The sequence below is a fragment of the Meles meles genome, chromosome 2, assembly GCF_922984935.1.
Source record: "Meles meles chromosome 2, mMelMel3.1 paternal haplotype, whole genome shotgun sequence".
NCBI classification, from domain to species: Eukaryota; Metazoa; Chordata; class Mammalia; order Carnivora; family Mustelidae; genus Meles; species Meles meles.
In genome coordinates, this window is record NC_060067.1 from 27,912,522 (window position 1) to 27,936,471 (window position 23,950).

General features: G+C 38.5%; 1 protein-coding gene across 12 annotated transcripts in view; it reads left to right on the forward strand.

Annotated features, from left to right (window-relative positions):
• Nucleotides 1-23,950, forward strand: part of FRYL (FRY like transcription coactivator) — a 259,514-nt gene that overhangs the window by 65,301 nt on the left and 170,263 nt on the right. For 6 of the 12 annotated variants that reach the window (XM_045986574.1, XM_045986599.1, XM_045986591.1 and 3 more), the window contains exon 1: nucleotides 6,757-6,959. In XM_045986574.1, the coding sequence (XP_045842530.1) occupies nucleotides 6,758-6,959 (202 nt within the window). In that variant the 5' untranslated portion in view covers nucleotide 6,757. Of the gene's footprint in view, nucleotides 1-3,859; nucleotides 3,998-6,753; nucleotides 6,965-23,950 lie in introns of those variants that run through there. The other 6 variants (XM_045986638.1, XM_045986649.1, XM_045986606.1 and 3 more) reach the window with 4 other exon arrangements.

Sequence of the window (23,950 nt, forward strand, 5' to 3'; positions counted from 1 at the left end):
TCATCAGTGTTCTTTGTTAAAGGGATGATGGTATGTTTTTTATGTTAATGATTTTTACCAGTCAGACATAAAAGATATTTGAATAATTGTTTGCTGCCTGCACTTGACTTTATGTGAATAGATTTTTCATACTTTATAAAATTTTTGGCAGATTAAAAAAATTACTGGATTTTATATTTTTCCAAATTATTTTGCTACTGTGAATAGAGGCTGTGATTATTCTAAATTTATTTGAAAACGATCACATCCTTATTCTAAAAGGCTGTCAGAACATTTGAATCATTTTGGTCTTTTGCATCATTTTAACAGGCCTTGTGAGATTCCCAGAATAATTTTAATAGAAGGGCAGGAATTTGCCCTCATAGATTACATATCTTGCAATCTGGTTTCTTTCTTTAGTTGAAATATAATGAATTTCTAATCCCTACATATTTTAGTATTCAAGCACAGTTGACCCTTGAACATCACGGGTTTGCAAGTGTGCCAGTCTATGTAGACATGGATTTTTGTGAATAAATGCAATATGTCTTTTCTTACGATTTTCTGAACATTTTTCTCCTTATTGTAAGAATATAGTATATAGCACATACAACCTACAAAATATGTGTTAAGCAACTGTTTGTTATTGGTAAGGTTTCCTGTGAATGGATGACTCTTAGCAGTTTAGTTTTGGGGGAGTCAAAGTCTAAGCAGATTTTTGACTGTGCATAAGTCAGCACTCTTAACCCTGTGTTGTTCAAGGTCAACCGTGTAAGTATCAAATACTTACATCCAAATAAATACATCCAGAAGTCAAATTTAGAGTTTTGAGTTGGAATCCTTGAAGTTAACCATTTTACCCAGTGGGATAACCATTTCTATGGCATTTTCTAACAGCCTTTTCCTTAAAAACACAGTAAGCAGGGATTTCCATTTCTTTATGAAGCAGCCTTCTCATTAATTATGTAATAATTAAGTTTTTCTTTTCTTTCTACTTCGTGCTAGACATCATAACTGCCTTGTTCTTTTGAAATTATGAAGTATATAGGCAAGCATTAAGAATATTATAATGAACATCCCTGAGATTTATTTACTCTTAATTTTTGCTCTGTTTGTCTGAGATTATTTTCTGTATCATTGTGTATCATAGACCTATACTTCAGGTGTCTTCCTACAATTAAGATACATTAAATTTGTAGATTTCTGTTCTTTATAATTCTAGTAATCCTGTTCAGAAAGGAAATGAGGTTAACGTGCTATCTGAACACTCATTCAACTTTCTCTTTTACTTTTGGACTGGAGTGAGACAAGGCTGTCCTTGGAGGACTTCATTTGACCTGAGATCCTCCCAAGCACCAGAGCTGGGCCACTGTTCTCTTTATTTATTGCATATGGAAGCTTCTAGACCATTTTTCTTGCTGCAGGTTTAAAGCCTTGCTCCTCAAAGCTTGTGCTGTTTGACTATTTACAGTTTCTTCAGTGTTACCCAATACCAACTGACCTCTGCAGGTCACTCTTGTTTATATGACTTTTTTCTTAAAATAAGAAACTATAGCATTGATCACATGTATACTAGAACCTCAGTTACAACCTGTTTGACCCTAACCATATCAAAAGTAGTATTATCAAAGTAGTAATAGAAATGACTCTTTTTGTAGATAAAATATTCTCCAAATTAATCAAGTGAAAGGAGAGTTAAAATGAGTCCCATGTTAAGTGATATATATGGACACAAGATGGAGAAGACAATTGACATGCAGAAAGAAACCCCAAACCAAAAGGAAAACAATAAAACCCAACCCTGCTAAAAATGACTGTAACCCATAATGAAGGCCAGAGAGGTATAAACCAACTATTTCCCAAGGTAACCAAAGACCTACGTTTATTTTATCAAAAGAGGAAGTTGGAAATAGGAAGGTTTTGTATCTGTTAAGGAGGCATTGAAAATTCTAGACAAACATTGGGAAGTTTTGAAATGACACAGTGCTCTGACAATGTGGTTACAAGAAGAGAAAACACATTTTTATAAAAAGCATGGCATTAGCTTTTGCTGTATCGGAACAAGAAATTCAAAACAGAAGCACAATGAGAGACCTGGGCATCCTGGTACAAATCGGTCCTCTTTGAAGTTAACAGTGTTCCTAAAACTGCTTTGTACTCTAGGAGTAATTGGTTTTGTGATTTGTCCTAGAAGAGGAAGTGAAAGTTTAAATTTCATTAAATACAGACTATTCTGTGACTGTACTACCCCATATAGATAGGAAAAATGGGCTGTTTGTCATATAAGCTTTATTTGCTTTGAGGGAGAAATGATTCCATGACCTAAGATGATAAAAGAGTATCAAGAATTATGGTAGAATTGTGGATATCATTTTGTTTACAGATTCAGAAATACTTGGTGGGGCAGTCAAAATATTCATATTTATAAGTTCTTTGGTTCGAAGATTTGGTTTTAATCATGATTTAATCAGTTATGCCTGTCAGCAAATTGAATATCATATTTTTCTAACTTGGCTAAGGGAATTTTAAATTAAGCTTAAGTTCAAAATTAATATTTCAGAGAGTAGTTAGTCCTTTCTCTTGGGTTGGAGATTAAATTCATTAAACAGAAAAAAATAGTAAAAAACCGGTTATGATTTCAAATGAGGTTAATTTGAATATTCAATGTCAGTTTTAAAATGTGGCCTATTTAGCTATTGAAAAATGCCAAGACTTTTAAATGTATTAAAAATATGGAATATGGGGGCGCCTGGGTGGCTCAGTGGGTTAAGCCTCTGCCTTTGGCTCAGGTCATGATCTCAGGGTCCTGGGATGAAGCCCCACATCAGGCTCTCTGCTCAGCGGGGAGCCTGCTTCCCCCCTCTCTCTCTGCCTGCCTCTCTGCCTACTTGTGATCTCTGTCTGTCAAATAAATAAATAAAATCTTTAAAACAAAACAAAACAAAACATGGAATATGTACAATTACCTGAGTTCTTATATATAGTAAAAGGATAACTCTTTATATTCATTGGTTTTATTCTTAGTAACCATCCAGTTGTTTTAGATGTGGTATAATAATTTATAACCCATAACTCCATCAGTTAATATAATAGGACTTCAAAAAATATGTATCCCATAACTTTTCTATAAATGAAGTAAATACTAGGCCTCGTGGGTATATCAACTACTTTGCAAATCTGTTTATTTTCATGAGTAAAATAAAAATGTATTAAATGTACTACTGTATAATGAAGGTATTCACATGTTACTTCAAGCATTGGCTAGTAAAAGCATTACTTGTCCCTGTGAAGAAAAGAAAGGAAGGGGGGAAGCTGTAGATTAAAAGGGATTTAAGAGACCCAGTAACAATGACCTGTATGGATTTTGTTTAGATCTGGATTAGAACAAACTTTAAAAAAAATACTCTGATACAGTTGGGGAAATTTGAGCACTGATTGGTATTTGATGTTATAAATTATTATTAGTTAATTGTAGATATTATCATAATTGTCTTATGTTTAAAAAGTAAATTTGTACCTTAAAGAGATGGCATATAGAATTATCTGCAGATGAAGTGGTACGATGTCAGGAATTTGCTTCGGGATAATCCAGAGTGGTGGGCTAAGGGGTTAAGGGGTGGGTGGAGATATCAATGAAATACGGTTTGCTAGGAGTTCATAAGGGTGGGGGTCATTATGCTATTCTCAATAATTTTGCATTGGTTTGAGTTTTTTCGTAATAACAGATTTAGAAAACATACAGTGCAACAGCATTGACGATAACTGACAGCACTAAGTGACTCTGCCTTATCATCTGTTCAGAAGTAAAGACGGTGTAAGCAACACAAACGTACTTAGAAATGTATCTTATGTGTAAATCTTATATTTTGTTTCCCTTTAGAGCTGAAGCCATTTATTTGAATCTTGGATGATTAACACCTAAATGCTTAACTCTCAGAACTACTGCTCAAGAGTCCCACCACAGTCAGGATTAGATGATTCAAGTTACCACCGAGAAATTACTGTCTTGAGTTCTCCGGTAAGACGATAATAAATATTCTAAAGACTAAATAATGACTGTGCAGTCTAAAAAGATTTTTAAATGGTGGATGTGAGTGACTGACTTCTAGTATAATTTTTTAATCCTGACTCCTGTACTGGGAGTTGGAAGCTGTGATCATCAACCAAAGATCTTAGAAATATCAACAAGCAACAAGACTTCATGGCCTTTCCTCATAGATTTAGCTAGTGACGTGCACAGTCTTGTCACTGGAATGTCCCAGGAATGCTATGCTTTCCCCTTCCTGTATGTCTCAGGGTGGGTCCTTCCAAAGCTGATGCTTTGAAAAAGTTTGGCTTCCAGGATGTTCGTTAGGGATCAACACCTGGGATCAACACCTGCCAAGAGGGGAGGTTAGGAAGCAGATTAGGCAGAGGAAATCAAACCACAATGTCGGCTTAACAAAGCCTTGGCCAAGCCCACAGGAAGAACTGTAGTTGTGAGAGTTTCTTTCCCTTCCTAAATAAATAGTAAGCTCCTTGGGAGCAGAGACATATTTTCAGTGCCCTTGTACATTGCGCAGGCCATTGTAGAAGGTGCTCAGCAAACATCTGTGGAATGAGAGAAATCTGAGAAAAATCTTGTGACTTCTTCCGTAACACCTAATCCTTGCCTTTTCCTTCGCCAGTTGAAAGTGCAGTTGAGAAAGTGGGGTTCGTAGAGACACAGGCGGTTATCTTGTCTATCATGAACCAAGAAGGGAACTTGCCCTCCTTTATCAGCGTGTGTTATAAACCACTCTTTCTGTGCTCCATAAGATAAGGGAGACCTATAACGGGACCCCAAGAGAACCACAAACAGAAGTTGGAAAGAATATGTGATCCTAACTATTGAGAAGTAGAGGAAAAGACCCTGGAAGACAGAGCCATAGCTTCTCAGCATTTCAGACACACCGATTACGGTTCTAACCAGTTGTTTTTTTTCTGTATGTGTTGGGGGGGAATAGGCTGTTCAGATAGGAGTTTTTATCCTTTCATGCTCAGGGGTTAAGAGAACATCCATTTCTTAGGAGCATTTTTTGAAAGTCAGCATTGTTTTCTAGTAAGTACGGTCCTGCTTTAGGGTAAGAAATTTAAGTCTTTCATTTGATTTCCTAGTTTATCCTTCATTTTTACTGTAGGATTCCCTGAGACAGGATACACATTAATAAATCCTCTTAATTTTCCCTGAACCTTAATAATATATTGCTGCTTTACATGTAGAGAACCTTCAATTAATATCTTTTAAATGAATGAAAGAAAAAATAGTTGACTTCACAATGTGGTAGAAGAATAAGGATTAAACACGCAGCAATTTAGAACCAGAAATTCTGAAATTTTCTTTTTTTTAAGGATTTTTTTTCTTTTTTCTTTTTAGATTTTTTTAAAGATTTTTCTTTTAAGATTTTATTTATTTGCGATAGAACGAGAGAGAGAGAGCAAGCGAGCATGCAGCCAGGGGAAGTGGCAGAGGGGGAGGGAGAAGCAGGCTCTCTGCTGGGCAGGGCGCCCTATCTGGGGCTCGATCCCAGGGCCCAGAGGTCATGACCTGAGCCCAAGGCAGACGCTTAACCGACTGAGCCAGCCAGGTGCCCCTTTATATTGCAATTTTTCCTGATAGCTATATAAACTTTTATGCTTCATCTTTTAAAATAATGTAAATTATTTTCTTCATGTTGAGTATTAGAATGAGATTGTGCTCACTCACTGAATGAATCAGATTTTTAAAAATTATTATTAAAATGCATATCCTTCGAAGTTATAAATTTGATTACTTAGGAAGTTTATACCTTACGTGATCCTTCTGTTTATTTACTTCTTGCTCACTTTATACCCCCACCAGAGGGCAGGCAAAGAAAAGGAGAAAAGGAGATACCAATTTCAGTTCTCAAAGTCTTGTGTAGGCACCCTTCACTGACATATTTTGTCCGGCTTCTGGACTATAGTAAGGCAGTAGGATCAGCTGCTTTTGTTGTTATTTTCAAAATATTTAGTAGAATGCTCAGTTATTTGGAATTAAATTATGTAACGTTGATTACTGCGTTTATAGAACTAAATACTTACACTTTAAATTCTTCAATTTTGCATTCTTTAGACCCATGTATTTTTAAATTATCAATCCTTTTTGATAATTCACGCCGAAGTTTTCATTGCTACTATCGATAATCACCATTGACTGCAGTGAGTTCTTTTTGTGTTTAAAAGTACATTGGAAGGTTCGCAATACAGTATAAAGTTTTAAATTACTGCTTTTAATCTCCCATAAAACTTGATGTTTCTGAGGTCTCAGTGAGTTTTCAGAATGATAAGAATTATCTTTTGAGTACAAGTTACTGTTTTGCACTTCAGTTGTAAGTTTCTTTAAAAGTAAGACACGCCCCAAAGGAAAGTAAATTTGCCTTAACATTATCCCAGCTTAGATTTTCAAGTCTAAATGTTAAACCAAGTGGATGCTAGGCATTTTATAGTCTCCATATTGCTGTTAACACCCATTGTACACGTACGTGTACGGCTGTGTATGAACGAAGTGCGGTTTCATGGGCTAGAGCTGTTTGGTTTGTTATCAGTATGAACAGCAAATGTCTTAAAAATCAGCTTTGGAACAGCTGGTGGTTGACCTGCCGGCGTTCGGCACCACCTAAGTTCACGTGACGTTTCCTTGCTCTTTGACACAAATAGTGTACCAGACCTTCTCATCAGGAAGTTGGTGCAAACATCTTTCCATGTGCTTGTGGGTCTAGTAATGCAGAAGAACCTTAAAATGGATTTTTTAAAGAGAGTCGTTCCTCCCATTCTTCCGGGAGATGTGGTTTTGGATATTAGAGGTAGTTTTCCGGAAAGCTCTCCAAGATTACTTAAGATGAGACGTCTTAGTTGGCTTTCAACAGAGAAGATCGTAGATGAGAAAGATGGAATCCATGTCTGCCACAGTAATTATGACAGACCCCCACATCAGCGACTGGGTAAAGTAAAGATGCATTCTTTTCAATTCTTTAAAATATTTTAGGGGGCACCTGGGTGGCTCAGTGGGTTAATTCTCTGCCTTCGGCTCAGGTCATGATCCTAGCGTCCTGGGATCGAGCCCCACATCCGGCTCTCTGCTCAGCAGGGCTCCTGCTTCCTCCTCTCTCCCTGCCTGCCTCCCTGCCTACTTGTGATCTCTCTCTGTCAAATAAATAAATAAAATCTTTAAAATATTTTAGGAAAGTAAAATTATTTTTACAAGTATGAAGTCTAGTGAGCATACATCTTTATTTTGAAAATAAAGTATAAATAGTAAAAATGTTTATATAGTAGAGGTGTATTTGATCTAAATTTTTTTAGTATCAAATTTTTTTAGTATCAAAATTGTTTTGAGTTTGATGCCATAAATCAAGATTAAAGCCATTGATAAAAGAAAAAGTTTGGTGATCTTTGGAAAATATTTTGATGAACGAGTGTTATACTTAACTGAAAAAATGTTATTGGTACAACCTATGAGATATGCAAATGAAAATTAAGATACAAGTTTTATCTATCATTATAGAATCCACTTAAATTTTGTTTAAAAATATATCCCATTTTTACTATATATATATATATATATACACACACACACACACATATATATATATCCCATCTTTTGTTCTGAAGATAAATATTTGGGGTAAAATATCAAAAAAGTCACATCTTCGAATATAATTATTATTTTGTCATTGTGCCTTTGTTTCCTATAGTCTTGCAAAATTGAATATAATATCTTTTAAAGAATAAATATGGGCTCATATAAATTAATGTAATATTTAGTAGAAAGAGGAGAGTTTCTATAAACTCTCTGCAAGTGTGATACATATTTTTATAGTTGTTTTCTGTGCATATTTTAATATGCGCATACACATTTTTACTTATGGAATTTAATAATGAGATTTACTCTCCCAACTATTCTTATACTTGCCTTTTCATTTAATACAGCATAAATATGTCTCACTTAAAATGCTCTCCATTGTGTGGTTATAATACTATATTCAATCAGTGTCTTATTGATGCACATTTAGGATGATTTTAATTTTTAGTTATTAAAAATAGTTTTATAGTAAATATCCCTTGGTATATCACTTTATACTTTTGTGTGATTACTTCTCAGTAGAAATTTCTATCTTCATTTTTTAAAGATTTTATTTATTTATTTATTTGACAGAAAGAGAGAAAGAGAGAGCTCAAGTAGGCAGAGAGTCAGGCAGAGAGTGAGGAGGAAGCAGGCTTATTCCCCAAACAGAGAGCCCAGTGCGGGGCTCGATCCCAGGACCCTGTGATCATGATCGGAGTTGAAGTCAGAGTCTTTTTTTTTTTTTTTTTTAAAGATTTTATTTATTCATTTGACGGACAGAGATCACAAGTAGGCAGAGAGGCAGGCAGAGAGAGAGAGGAGGAAGCAGGCTCCCTGCGGAGCAGAGAGCTGGATGCGGGGCTCGATCCCAGGACCCTGGGATCGTGACCTGAGCTGAAGGCAGAGGCTTTAACCCACTGAGCCACCCAGGTGCCCCCGAAGTCAGAGTTTTAACCCAGTGAGCCACTCAGGCACCCCTCTATCTGTATTTTAAGTTTTGACAGACAATGCCAAGTAACCTTTCAAAAATTTCTCCATGTAAGCTTCCCAGGGCAGGTCATTTCCCTATTTTTTTTTTTTTTTTTTGTATTCTCCTTAACACTATTTCTTGTCAGTTTAAAACAGAGGGTGATATTTCTGAGAATCCATATATTCTGTTTTAAAAATATCCATTTTTAAAAGAAAGGAGGAGGAGCTTTTAAGTTTTAAGAAAAAATATATGTTGGCGTTTACAGTGTACTGGTAAGAAGTCACTTAATTGGGTGGATGAAGCGGAGGTAAGACCACTGATGGGTTAGTGTGTCTTAATTTAAATTAAATTAATTTAAATTAAAATCTGTAAGTTGTTCAGCCCCTAGTTCTGTGTTCAGCAGTGTATGTGTATGTGAAGCACATTAATATATTTATATGTGTAGTTATTTAAGTTATTAGAAATTTACCCTTCCTTTAACTTTCCCTCTTGAACCATTTGATTTTTCTTTACTGTGCCGTGAACAGTACGGTTAGACTTGATGCTGAAATAGAATGTGCCATGCCCATTAGTTTAATATGACTCTTTTTTTAGTTTAAAGACTGTCTTACACACTTATGAACAAAGCACACATATTATGAAGTGTGATCATTAGAGGCACCTAGGCAGCTCAGTCGGTTAAACGTCTGAGTCTTGATGTCAGCTCAGGTCATGATCTCAGAGACCAGAGATCAGGCCCTACATCAGGCTCTGTGCTGAGCATGGAGCCTGCTGAGATCCTCTTTCCCTTTCCCTCGGCCCCTCCCCACCACTTGTGCCCGATGCTCTCACTCTCAAAAAAAAAAAAAGGTGTAACAGTCAGATTTGTAATTTATGTGAATTTGCAAATAAACACTCAAGTTAATGATTAAGAATTTTCTGTAGTATCTTTTTTTTTTAAAGATTTTATTTATTTATTTGACAGACAGAGATCACAAGTAGGCAGAGAAGCAGGCTGAGAGAGAGGGGGAAGCAGTCTCCCCGCTGAGCAGAGAGCCCGATGCAGGGCTCGATCCCAGGACCCTGAGATCATGACCTGAGCCGAAGGCAGAGGCTTAACCCACTGAGCCACCCAGGCGCCCCTCTGTACTATCTTTTTACCAATCATGGTCAAAGCGAAGCAGAATCATGGAGTACTGAAGAATCTGTTGTCTGAAAATTCAGGGGCTGCAAGTTCTTTGCAGAACTCTTGCTTGGTTTTTCTCTTCAAGAATAAAATTCAGCTTCATTGAGTGACTTGAAATTAATTGACAGGACTTCTTTGGCAATTTCTGCACAGGGACTTGGTCTTAAAATGTTTGATTCTTAAATTTAAATTTACTGATCAGTTCCTTTTCTTGCATCTCAAGATTTGATAATAAATTTATATCGTACATAAGAATAAGACACACATGCTGGCGATTCGCAGACCTGGACCCCTGGGGCTAATAATACATTATGTGTTAATAAAAAAATAAAAAAAAAAGAATAAGACACACATGATTCACAGCAATGTGCAAATAGGTTGGTTGGAACTCAGCTTGAGTGCATTTTATTTCCTGTTTACTGGTGGTTCTGGGATAGAGATAATGCAGTAGTTTAGCCAGAAGTCATGCAAATATGACTGTTCTGCAAATATGACTGGGTACATAGTTCTTCTAAGGGGTGTTACAGTTTCGTTCGTGCAGTCAAAGGAGAAATCAAGACTATGAAAAGATTTCATATCACTAATGCCAAGAACAAACTATGCTTTTACAGAGAAACTAGTGTGACATCTCATAGCTTTGTACTTGGATCAGTTGCCAGCTTGTTTACTTGCTAATTCAAAGTGGAAGGTGTGATTTCTAAGGGATGTTAGACAAGGTTGTAATATGGATAGATAACACTATACTTTTGTGAGAGAATCAATTGAGAATAAGCTAGTCTGCAATATATAGAAATTTACTTGCTACTTGTAACTCCAGAAGTGTTATAGATGCGTAGGGTTTCCTTAACAAAAATTTGTGTAGAATTTCGAGGTATTTCCAGGATTGACATTTTGAACGTTTTTCTTTGCTTTTGATCAACTTTTTCATTTTCCCTCCTAAATATTAAGTTAAGCTAATATTTTAAGAATTTTGTAGAAATTCTCAAACAACTCACTGGCTTTGCCGGAAATCCTTTGTTTCTCTGTAAAACATCTAAACAGATGCCTGTGGTACACTGCACACTGTCCAAAGCCTTTCCCACCATTTTTGCACCCAACGGTTCAGTTGTGTGGGCTTACCAAGAGTTGGCTGTGTTTTAAGCTAAACCTGTTTATGCCAATTATGCTTGTAATTGCGATCCTGTAACTTAATTAGGTATTACGTAATTCAGTGAAGTATGAGACTGAAAAGAAGGGATTGTTTTGGTATAAACAAGGTTGACTGGTTGGGTGAGACTCCATGAATGTCAATTCCTGAAAAAAATAGTGTTTGAATTACAGGTTGGTCAGAGAAGTGTATAAGATTGGAAGCGTTTTTTTCCTCAGATACTTTCAACTTCCCTTTCCACTTTGAAGAAATTGAAATTGGAAATCATAGGCAATGTATATGGGTTGGACTTTAGGCAAGGCGGACAATGCTGTGATCAGCAAATTCACCTTAAGGACTTCGCACTATATCAAATGCTAGGGAATAAATTATGGATTTTATATTTTAAGTTAAAATAAAACTTTTAGTGGACCTATTGATCTTTGTTTCCCCTGATTCCAGCTTTAATGGAGCTTTTTGATTAGATGATTAGCTAACAGTTGTAATTTATAGTAAAGGAACTCTGCTGTATATAGTTCTGTAAAGTTGCGATTTTGTTAAAGAAGTAAATCATTTCTGTCCCAACTTCTTTAATGGAAAAAAAAAAGGAATCAAGTTGTTCATGGTATGTAATCTTATTCATAACGTGCTTAACTAGCCATATATTTTTGGTGTAGAGTACAAATCATGTGATCAAAGACTGATTTCACTGATAAATATTGGTAGAATTGGCATAAATGATATCTATCTTCAGGCATAAAAGTTGGTGGGGAGAAGATGCCCTTCACTGATTCAGAATATACCACAATGTTGTCCAACCACTAAAGAACAGTGACTATTAGGCACGGTCATGAGTCAGATCCTAAGAATCAGGCAGTGTGTTTCCCCAGGCTTCCGTTGTGACACATGCAAAGCCCTTCCATCTCCAAGACTGGGTTATTTTTATTCTGATGGAATCAACCTTTATTTTGTTGTTGTTCATTCTGTTTGGAGGCATGAATAAGTGAGTGTAAATATGTTATAAGATTGATTTTTTAATTCACCAGGAACAGAGATGATTGAATGGAACTGAGTATATATCAACATTAAGGATGGAAGAAACTTTTGAGCACCTTCTGTATTCTGGGCACTGTTTTCTTGTTTTGTTTTACCAATAGCTTGATTTTGTCTGCCTATTTAGTGCATACCCCAGGTAGAAAGGAAGTTGAACATAAACCCTACCTAGTGATGTGTTCCAGGACATGGAACATAATAGTTGTTCAATAAATGACTAGTTGAATGAGAAAATGTTCTCTTAAGTCCTCCTGCAAACCTTGTGAGATAGGTTGTTATACGAAGTTTTAAAACTTCAGAGAGGCTTAAGCAAATTATTTGAGGACTTTTAGTTCCTAAGTTGTAGCCCTTGCTTTTTTTTTCTTTTTTTTTTTAAGATTTATTTATTTATTTATTTATTTGACAAACAGAGATCACAAGTAGACAGAGAGGCAGTCAGAGAGAGGAGGAAGCAGGTTCCCCACTGAGCAGAGAGCCTGATGTGGGGCTCGATCCCAGGACCCTGGGATCATGACCTGACCCAAAGGCAGAGGCTTTAACCCACTGAGCCACCCAGGCGCCCCAGCCCTTGCTTTAAAGTCAAGCATTTGTTCTTTGTACTCCATCTCGCTGCAGTGTTTGAGGTTTTCAAATCTTTATTTATAAAGTATCTTTTTATTTTTATTTACTTATTTATTTTTTTAAAGATTTTGTTTATTTATTTGACAGAGATCACAAGTAGGCAGTGGAGGAGGGAAAGGGGGCAGAGAAAGGGGGGAGCAGAGAAAGAGGGGAGCAGACTCCCTGCTGAGCAGAGAGCCCAATGCAGGACTCGATCCCAGGACCCTGGGATCATGACCTGAGTTGAAGGCAGAGGCTTTAACCCACTGAGCCACCCAGGTGCCCCTAAAGTATTTTTTTTTTAAAGAGTAGGGCATCTGTCAAGTTTAATTTTGCCATAAAGTGCATATCCTTTTTTCCCCAGTGATTTCATTTTAATTAAGAGCTATATTTCAATAGGAAAACACTTTAATTTCAATATAAAGCATTACTGTTTGAGGCCCTGTGTTTCACTTTAATGAGTAGTTGATAATTATTTTTATAACACTCTGGTTACATAAACTGATGAAGTGAATAGCCGTTTCACGTGACTTTTACAAAAACAATTCAGAGGCATGCATTGGGATGCCATTCCATTTCATTACAAAGCATTAATGACTCCATGGGATGGAAAATAAACTTTTAAATGGTACTGGTATACCTCTCTTGAGGTACTCAGCACGGCTCACTAGCAGGGACAGAGAAGAATGTAGCATTTAGTATAAAATTTCAAATGCCTCTTGTTTGCGTTTTATTTATTTATCTTTTTTTTTTTTAAGATTTTATTTATTTGTCAGAGAGAGCACAAGCCAGGGTGAGGTGGGGAGGAGTAATCAGAGGGAGAAGCAGGCTCCCCACTGAGCAGGAGCCCGATGTAGGGCTCCATCCCAGGACCTTGGGATCATGACCTGAGCCGAAAGCAGATGCTTCATGGACTGAGTCACCCAAGCTCCCCTCTTGGCTGAATTTGAAGGCTGCTATCTATATATGGCTAGTAAAGAAAAGGGGTTGCTGTTTTTATCTGGATTTCCTTAATAAGGGATCTTTCCAGTTTTGTTTTTGCAGAACTGTTGATCTTGGTGGTCAGGTTTTGTTATCTCCAGAACAGCTCATTTGTCTGATACGACCTATATTGGCTAGAGGACTAGTATGGCAGGCCAGTTTCTTGTTAGACGGGAATGGAATGGGTAAAGAGCCCTTGAAGTCTTCCTCAGAGACTGGACCATTAGTAGGGAGTTTAGAGGAGGTCCTGGGAGAACACAGGTATGAGATTTTCTTCTGGCACTTCTGCCTGTAGACAGAACAGACCTAAGGAGATGGGAGAATCGTTTGGAATTCAAGTGTGGTAAGAAGGATGGTGGGCAAGGCAATGTCTGAGAGGAACCTGAGCTCCAAATGATAATCTGTCTGCTCTGGGATTTCTGGCCTCACCCGCATGATAACTTGCTGTAAATATGTGAAGGAGCTCAGGAGTTTTTCTTGCTTATACAAGTGGAATTGGAAGCATTGGGGCTTTCATAGTGTCATGAAATCAAGCAGCGTCCCTGACTTCAGAGAGACTTGGGAGCACTTCCCAGGCTGTAATCATCAGAGGGCATAGAAGCCTTATTGGGTATTCTGTTCGTGCCTTTTCCATCTCTGCGAGAATTCCCATGGACGAGCTATCGGGAAGACCCCCAACAGCGACAGCAAAGGGGCTGTGGGGTACCATGAAAGGAGCAGAATGGGCTTTGATCTAGATGGAGCTGAGCTGGTGCAGTGACCGGCTACGTGTCCTTGAACGGGATACTTCAACTCTCTCGGCCAGTTAACCTCACCTCTCAGTTTGAATGATAGCTTCTTTTGTAGCATTGTTTTTGAGATGATAAAAAATGGCAGCAGAATCGACACATGGTTTAATACACGGTGACTTTCGTTATTTACAAAAAGTTTTGGAGTTTTGACCTGGAGGTAGATGAATCATGTCTAACTAGCATTTATGCCTGGATCACTGCGTACTAGGAAACACTCTAGGAATTTGGATCTAGGTCTTTTATTGTGCCTAATTCCAAAGCTTTAGCCTGTGATTTATGGCGACGTGACAGTTCACAGGAGCTGGAACAGCAGCACTTTTTCTTGTGCTCCCTTTGTCAACAGCGTGTGCTCCGCCAGATAACCACCGCCAATGATTGCACGATGCAGATACAGAGGTTTCTGGAAGTTAGGACAGCAACGTGACCTTGTACTTCCTTGTGGTTGGGTGGTATTTTTTTAAAAAATTATTTATTTATTTTTAAAGATTTTATTTATTTGTCAGAGAGAGCGAGAGCACGCACAAGCAGGGGGAATAGCAGAAGGAGAGGGAGAAGCAGGCTCCCTGCTGAGCAGGGAGTCCAACGTGGGCCTTTGTCCCGTCCTGAGATCAGGACCTGAGCTGACAGCAGATGCTTAACTGACTGAGCCACCCAGGTGCCCCTCTCTTGGTTGTTTTTGTTTGTTTGTTTGCTTTTTGTTTTTTAAAGATTTTATTTATTTGTCAGAGAAAGAGAATGAGAGCACGAGCAGAGGAGCAGCGGAGGGAGAGGGAGAAGCAAGCTCCCTGCTAAGCAAGAAGCTCCATGTGGGACTCAGTGAGCTGAAGGCAGACACTTAACTGACTGAGCCACCCAGGTGCCCCTCTCTTGGTTGTTTTTAAAGTGAGCCTAACACTTCTTAAGAAAGATCATTTTAGACCGTCTCCTCAAGTGACTTGCATGTTTATTTTTTTTTAAGTTGGTACAGTTAAATATGGTTTCGGTTAGGGTCAGAGTTTTACTTCCTTGGCCTTTAGAAAGGACTTGCAAGAAGCTTAACGGAAGTAAAGATGCATCTGTCTCACTTTTTTTTTTTTTTTTTAAAGATTTTATTTGTTTATTTGAAAGAGAGAGATCACAAGTAGGCAGAGAGACAGACAGAAAGAGAAGGGCAAGGGGTGGGGGAAGCAGGCTCCCTGCTGAGCAGAGAGCCCAATGTGGAACTTGATCCCAGGCTTCTGGGATCATGACCTGAGCTGAAGGCAGAGGCTTGACCCACTGAGCCACCCAGGCGCTCCTCTGTCTCACTTTTTAAGGGGCCTGGAATAGCTTCCCCTCTCTCCCCATTTACTGGGCTGTTTCCTAATCACAGAATTGATACGGACCCAGTATGTACTGGTATAATGATAGTAGTTGTTAAAATATTACAATTCCTCCTCTTAGTTGAAGGTATTATATCTAGGATAAAATAGTTGAAACAGAGTAGATAAGAAAAATATATAACTGGAGCACCTGGGTGGCTCAGTGGATTAAGCCTCTGCCTTCGGCTCAGGTCATGATCTCAGGGTCCTGAGACTGAGCCCTACATTGGGCTCCCTGCTCAGCCGGGAGCCTGCTTCCCCCTCCCACCCCCGCCTACTTGTGACCTCTCTCTCTGTCAAGTCAATAAATAAAATCTTTAAAAGAAAAATATATAACTAAATAGGGGCGCCTGAGTGGCTCAGTCTGTTGGGCTCAGTCGGTTGACCTGCCTTCAGCTCAGGTCAGGATCCTGGGGTCCTGGGATCGAGTCCTGTATAGGGCTCTGTGCTCAGCAGGAAGCCTGCTTCTCCCTCTCCTGCTCCCCCGCGTGTGCTGTCAAATAGATAAAATCTTTTAAAAAAAGAAGGAAAAATATATAACTAAATACTAGAGGAAATATGCTGAAATAATAAAGGCATAGAAAGGTGAATAATATGATACATAATATCTGTATCAGAAGACATTAAGGAAACAGTGAAGATGAGGTTAAAAACAAAGGCAGTAAAAGTAGGTACAGATGACTAAAGCTGAATGTAAGTTTAAAATGTAACTAAAGGAATATACTGGAAAAGTTAAACAAAAAATAAAGTGTGCTGTAAAAGGAGTTCAGGAAGCAGCAAACAGGCCAAGGGTTAACTCCACCCACATACAAGCAGGAGCCTTTGGATTGAGACAGCCTCGGGCTCAGCTTCCAGTCCTGACCACCCCCAGGAGCTGCAGCTCTGCAGGCGGGGGTGGGGGGGTGGACAGGGGACAGAACAAGGCGGGGGTGGGGGGGTGGGGGGGAGCAAGACACACTATTGAGGTCTCTGCGTCTGTGTCCTTTTCCTTGGCTTCCAGTCTTTTCCTGACCCTCAACCTCAGTTAATTATTCTTCGTGACAGGAATGTAACTCCTAGTCCATGAGCTTCTGTTACTCCATTAATGTAAAAGTATTGTTTCTTGTCACCCGATGGTGAGTTTTTTGTGATCAGAGTTGATCTTATTTCTGTGGGGAGCCCCAGCTCTTAGCCTGATGTCAGGTGCTTAGGAAACAGTTAGTAAATGTTGGCTGGGTTTTTGAGGCCTCTCTCCTTTGGTTCTTGTCCTCTGTGTCTCAGAGCAAGTTTTTACTTGTTCCTGGGAGCTGCTGTCAGTTGCCATAATTAGGCTTCTTCAAAGTCGTCTAGTACGTCGCTCAGTAGGCCGTGGTTGCTGAGGCAGAACTAACCTTCCAGTCGCTTCACAACGAAAACAAACAAACCAGAGACCCCAAACAAAATCCTCAAAGCGTGCAGACAGTGATCTAGAACATAGGTCAGCAAACCTTCTTGACTTCCTGGAGCGAAGGGGCCAGATGATATGCAGATAATGGGCGGGGCTGTGTTCCAGTAAAACTCTGTACAGCCACAGCCGATGAAGCAGCTCTGGCCTGTGGGCGGAAGTGTTCAGAGCCCTAAACTAGATATGGAAAGGAGTCTAGCTGAGGTCAGAGGGGTCCCTGCGGGTAACTTACTTGGAAGCAGAGAATGGAAGGGATCCATCAGAAGAAGGCATCTAGTGTTATACTTACTCGTATTTTCTACAGCCCCCTGAATAGTGCTTTATCCTTAGCAGGTGTTCAATAAATATTTGTTGATTGAGTTCGGGATCCTGCTCTGTTGCTTGTGCTCCCTGGCCTTCAGTTGTTTCATCTAAAACTTAATGGATTATGTTATGTGATCTTTAAAGTCTCTCCAGTTAGGAAAAAGAAAAAAAAATCTGTGACTCACCAACTGTTTGTGGAAGGCCATATGGTTTATTCTTTAAAGATAATAATTGTTGGCTTTATTACATTTCCTGTATGCCCTTAGTGCCCTCCTGAGTTCTGGAATGGTCGCTTTTATCAATCGTTTGGTTTATAGTCTTTCCACATTGGAGCTCACTGTCCATGAAACTCTGACTGTACCTTCCACCCTTCTCTCTCACTCCATCCGACCACGTATATGAACAGAATACACACTCTGTCTGTTTTAATCATCGAATTTATTAACCCTACTCATTTTTCTTTGTTATTTAAAAGAATAAAGTAGCTATAAAGGTAAGTAGATAATCTCAGGTGATTCTTTGTAGAAAGACGGCAATTAAGATGAGGATCAGGGGGCACCTGGGTGGCTCAGTGGGTTAAAGCCTCTGCCTTCGGCTCAGGTCATGATCCCAGGGTCCTGGGATCGAGCCCCACATCGGGCTCTCTGCTCCACAGGGAGCCTGCTTCCTCCTCTCTCTCTGCCTGCCTCTCTGCCTAGTTGTGATTTCTCTCTGTCAAATAAATAAAATAAGAAAAAAAAAAAAAAAAAAGATGAGGATCAGTCTTGTGGCTTGAAATTATATTTTTCTAAATTTTGTATCAGCAAAGTGAACATAGCGTCATTTGATTTATTCATTTAAATTGTTAAAGAGAAACAATCCAAAATTAACTTAATTATTACAGATATAAATTATAGTCACCTTAACTAAATTCTAAATTCTTTTTCTTAGATTTTTAAAAAAAGATTTTATTTACTTATTTATTTATTTGTCAGAGAGAGAGAGAGAGCACACACACAAGCAGGCAGAGAGGCAGGCAGAGGCAGAGAGAGAAGCAGGCTCCCTGCTGAGCAAGGAGCCCAAGGCAGGACTTGATCCCTGCACCCTGGGATCATGACCCGAGCCAAAGGCAGGGGCTAACTGACTGAGCCACGCAGGCGTCCCTTTTTCTTAGATTTTTGATAGCTTTTTAAAGTATGATTTATGACTAGGTAAGCTGTGTGATGATTTTTTATACTATTCTCAAGAAGTGTAAGCCAGGGGGTCCCTGGGTGGCTCAGTGGGTTAAGCCTCTGCCTTCATTCAGCTCAGGTCATGGTCTCAAGGATCTAGGATCGAGCCCTGCATCGGGCTCTCTGCTCAGCAGGAAGCCTGCTTCCTCCCATCTCTCTGCCTGCCTCTCTGCCTACTTGTGATCTCAACCTCTCTCTCTGTCAAATAAATAAATAAAATCTTAAAAAAAAAAAGTGTAAGCCAGTATATAATTCTAGTCTACTTGATAAAGAAACTTAAAAAAAAAAAAAAAACAAAAACCCAAAACTCTGAAAAGTTCTTTGTAAGGAATACAGGAAATTTTTTAGGCCTCTGAAATTTTCTAATCTCTATTCCTTTTTTTTTTTTTTTTTTTTAAGTAGGCTCTGCACCCTCCATGGAGCCCAGTGCGGGGCTTGAACTCACAACCTGGAGATCAAGACCTGAGCTTAGATCAAAAGTTGGATGATTCTTTCTTTCTTTCTTCCTTTTTCTTTCTTTTTTTTTTAAAGGTTTTTATTTATTTGACAGAGAGAGACACAGCAAGAGAGGGAACACAAGCAGGGGGAGGAGGAGAGGGAGAAGCAGGCTTTCCTCTGAGTAGGGCACCCGATGCAGGGCTCGAACCCAGGACCCTGGGATCATGACCCTAGCTGAAGGCAGGCATTTAACAGCGGAGCCACCCAGGTGCCCTAAGAGTCTGATGTTTAACCGACTGAGCCACCCAGGTGCCCCTTCCAGTCTCTGTTTTTTTAAATGAGTATAGTTGTGTGCTAAAAATGGCATAAACAAGATAATAGTATTTTTTAAAATAAAAATGATAGTATATTTTAAAGTAGCTCTTCTTAAACTTTAATGTGCTTGAGAATGACCTAGGGAATTTATACAATTGTGGGTTCTGCTTTACTGGGTTTAGAGTCAGGCTTTAAAGAATATTAAGATTATGAAAGCAGGTTTTTCCAAGTTCCTTTTCATACAATTTATGGTAAGGTGACCTGTGCGTAAATATTTTTCTGTGTTTTGGGCTTGCCTGTCTAATTCTGCTGGACAGGATCGTCATCTTTTCTTCCTACCCCTACTGGTATTGCGCTTGCTACATGTGGTTTTTGTCTGTCGATTTGGTTTCCTATGCAGTTTATTGGCATTTTCTTTCCTCTTCTGGTTTCGACCCTTCTACTTGACAGCAGTCTTGCTGACTCACCCCTCTGTTGTGAGATGAAGAATGGTATCAAAGGTGGCTTTAATGATAAAAAGTTCTAGTTGATTGAAAACTTACATGCTCCTGGCAGTGCAGAAACAACCCAGAAGGGCTAGTGTTGGCAGGAAATAGTGAGCCTGTACTTGGTAATGGGTGGTTTGTGGGTACAGTGACCGCAGGTCTCTGTAGACCCTGGCTATGTTGTGGTTTAGTCTCTGCTCTGGCATGTCATTAATAGGGCCTACTTTTGTGCTCAAAAAAGTCCGGCTTTGGTCATTTTGTGTTCACCATGTTCATAGCTTATAGAATTTTATCTATCCTTTACCAGTAGGGTTGGCTGATTATAATGCATATAATAATACCCTTTTATTTCCAATACATCTGAATAATATATATTGATGACAGTGACAGTATCTTAGTACTAACAATTCTGTTTTTTGGGGGGTAGTGAATATATGTTACATGTATTGTAATAAAAGTACAAATCTGATAACGAGTAGCCTTTTGAATGGAAATTTTAATTTTTAATTTTTTAAAAGATTTTATTTATTTATTAGACAGAGAGAGATCACAAGTAGGCAGGAAGGCAGACAGAGAGAGAGAGGAGGAAGCAGGTTCCCCGCTGAGCAGAGAGCCCAATGCGGGACTCAATCCCAGGACCCTGAGATCATGACCTGAGCCGGAGGCAGTGGCTTAACCCACTGAGCCACCCAGGCACCCTATTTTTATTTTTTAAATTACTTTTTAAAGTTCTGTTTATTTCAGGCAATCTCTGTTCCCAACACAGGGCTCAGATTCAAGACCTGGAGTTCAAGAGTTGCATACTGTTCCAACTGAGCCAGATAGGCACCCCTAGAAAATTTTAAATCTGGGTTTTTATTAACAGTGTCTTCAAAATTTTTTCAGGCAGTTGAAAACAATTTCTGATGTCCAGATAAGGATCTCAAGAATTAATTTTAAATCTATTCATAAACATTTTTTTCATTCAAGAAATAATAATATCTTAGCACTGAGCCAAACAATAGCAAGTTGGTATGGTTTGTGAAGGCAAGAAAGAAAGTATGATTACAGGGTCTGGGCGGTTTCATTTTAAGCAGAGGAAGCAATTTTTTAAAATATGTGAAATATATAAAAATAGCTTAAACTTTAAAAGCTAGGAACAAGTTGGTCTATTAATAAATGCCCTGTGTCGGGAAGGTAACAGTAATTGTACCTTACAGCATACAAAAGTAATATAATCGCTGCATAGGTAACCACTCCCAAAATTATAGAGGGTGGTTAAAAATGCTTCTTTACAGATTTTATGCTGCTAATTTGTGAATATATTGATGCCTTGGCCCAATCTGTGACATTTGCGTAAAACTTATCTTTATTAGAAATCCTTTTATAGCTATAACTATTACTTCAGAAACTTGATTTACATTTCTAGAATAAGCAGTTAATGTGGATGTAACCTGAAACCTTACTACCCAGAAACAGATGGAATTCTGGTCCATTGTGGGAGCAGGTTCCCTTCACTCCTGACTTTATTTTGTTGGTTCATTCACAGTGCTGTATTTGAATTATTGTCTCTCTTGCACTCGCTCTTTTTTGTTTGTTGGGTTGGTTTCATTTGGTTTTATTTCTCTTGAGCGGAATCCATTAATTTCTGGTTATTGTTGGCTAGGGAGTACTTGAAAATAATGAATTCGTTTTTTCCCCCGCTCATCAGCAGAGAAGATAGGCAAGAGAGCTTGTGGGGTCTGTCTACTTGTCTTCATCTCTGTACCCTCCTTCTTACCTATAGTCCTGACATCTCCTCTGTACTTTCAAATCAGTGTAGTCCATACTCTTGCTGTGACCTACGTCTGGCTTTTCCATGTTCCATGCACAGTCCACGGACTCACCTAAACCTAGGGTTCAATCTTGACTATTTGAGCTTTTTTTTTTTTCCCTCTCCTATCGGTCACCAAATATATCAAGAAGTATCTAGTAGGAAAAATTGGAATCTCTCTTATTCCCGTCTTTATTGCTTTTTTCCTAATTACTGTAAGCATGCTATGTATTTTTTTAGTCTTTTCTTTCCCCTCAGCAACGTATGCTCGGGAGAACCTCCATTGTGTTCTCCTGAAGCCCATTCCCCACCTAATCATCAATGGATCTGTCTCTCCTTGTTTCTGCTCAGAACTCTTCTCCAGTATCCAGCCTATGATTTCAATATTTCTTGGAGCCCTCCAGATATCTCAGGGGGTCTTTTCAGATTTTCTTAGGTAAGTGAAAGGAAAAAAGTGGGCATGACGCTGGTACCCTAATCCTTGGTCAGCCAGAGTTACTTTGACTTTTTTTTTTTAAGATTTTCTTTATTTATTTGAGAGAGAGAAAGGGAGAATAAGAGAGAATGAGAGAGAGAGCATGAGAAGAGGGAGGGCCCAAGGGAGAAGCAGACTCTCCCTGCAGAGAGCCCGATGGGGGGCTCGATCTCAGGACCCTGGGATCATGACCTGAGCCGAGGGTGGACACTTAACCCACTGAGCCACCCAGGCACCCCGGACTTACTTTGATTTTAATCTGTTTTTCTTTTTGGGTTTAAGCATAAAGATTCATTCTTTAGGAGGTACATGCCAGACAGATTTGAGAGTTGCTGTTGTCCCCTCAGAGTGGCCATCTCTGATCACACTAACTCAGTAGGGCCTCATCTGGTTTTTCATGTCAGGAGACCCACTTTATTACCTTCATAGCCCTTGGTCACAATTTGTAATTGTATATTTGCATGTTTGTATGTGGGGACTTCCTCCCCCACCCCCAAACTCCTAATCTGTACCACTGTACCCTAGCCTTCCCAAGGGCACACAGGTCTGTTTTATTTAGCACTTGGCAGGGTGTTTCCAGTGTTCAGACAACTTACATCTAATATAATGGGTAACATGGTTGGGCTTAAATGTATCTTGTTCTTATTTTCTATTTGTCCCATCTGTTTTGTTTTTACCCCCTCTTTTTTGCCTTCTTTTGAACTAATTGTGTATTTTTTAGTTGTAAGTCTACTATAGGCTTTTTAAAAAACTCTTTTTTTTTTTTTTTTTAAGCTAGTTGCTCCAGAGTTTACAAAATGAATTTTGGCTTATCACAGTCTACTTTCAAATAATAACAACATTTAATGTATAATGTAAGATCCTAAACTCTTCTATTTCTCTCCTCTATTCTTTGTACTGTCATAGTCAGATTTTTTATTTTTACATATTATAACCCTGACAGTATGTTAACCACTTCTGCTTTAAGCTGTCAATTAACTTAAAGAAATTTAAAATGAGAGATAAAGGGTCTCTTTACCTGCAAATGTACCATTTCTGGCATTCTTCCTTAATGGTGTGAATTCAAGTGTTCATTTCAATATGATCTTGTTTCTGCCTGAAGAACTTTCTTTAACATTTTTTGTATGCAGATCTGTTCGTGACAATTCTTTCAGCTTTTTTCTGTGTTAGGAAGTTTTACTTATATCTTTGCAAGCTGTTTTCACTAGATATAGAATTATAGGTCATCCGTTTTAAGCTGTAAGCTTTTCAGCGATATCATTATGGGTGAAATGTTACCAACCAGAGAAACTCATTAGAGACTCAGTGCCCAGGACAGAGCCTTGTTAGTTTCAGACGAAACATCTGTGTTGGTTTTTATCTTTTTCCTTGTGTGTAAATTATTTTCTTTGACTTTTTTAGGTTTTCTCTTTGTCATTGGTTATTGGCAGTTTGCGGTGTGCCTTGGCATCGGTTTTTGTTGTTGTTGTTGTTTGTTTTTGTCTTTGTATATTTGTTCTTGCTTGAGGTTTGATGACAGTTTGGGATTTGTGGGTTTGTAGGCTTCCTCAATTTTTTAAAGTTTTTATTATTTCTTCAAAGAGTATTTTCTGTTCATTCCTCTCTGATTCCAATTACACATACATTGTACTGTTTGATGTTGCTCCAAAGGTCACTGAGGCTTTAAGCTTTCTTTCTTTTTTTTAATTTTTTTAATTTTGATATCTGTACTTCAGTTTGGAGCTACTGTTTCCATTTCTCCAAATTTACTGACTTTTTTCTTCCCCCAAATCTAATCTTTTGTTGGTCCCATCTAGTGAATTTATTGTTAAGGACAGCATGTATTTTTTTTTAATCTTTCAAAGTTCTGTTGGAGTCTGCTTCTTATATCTTCTGTTTTCTCTTCGTGAGTTCGTCAGTC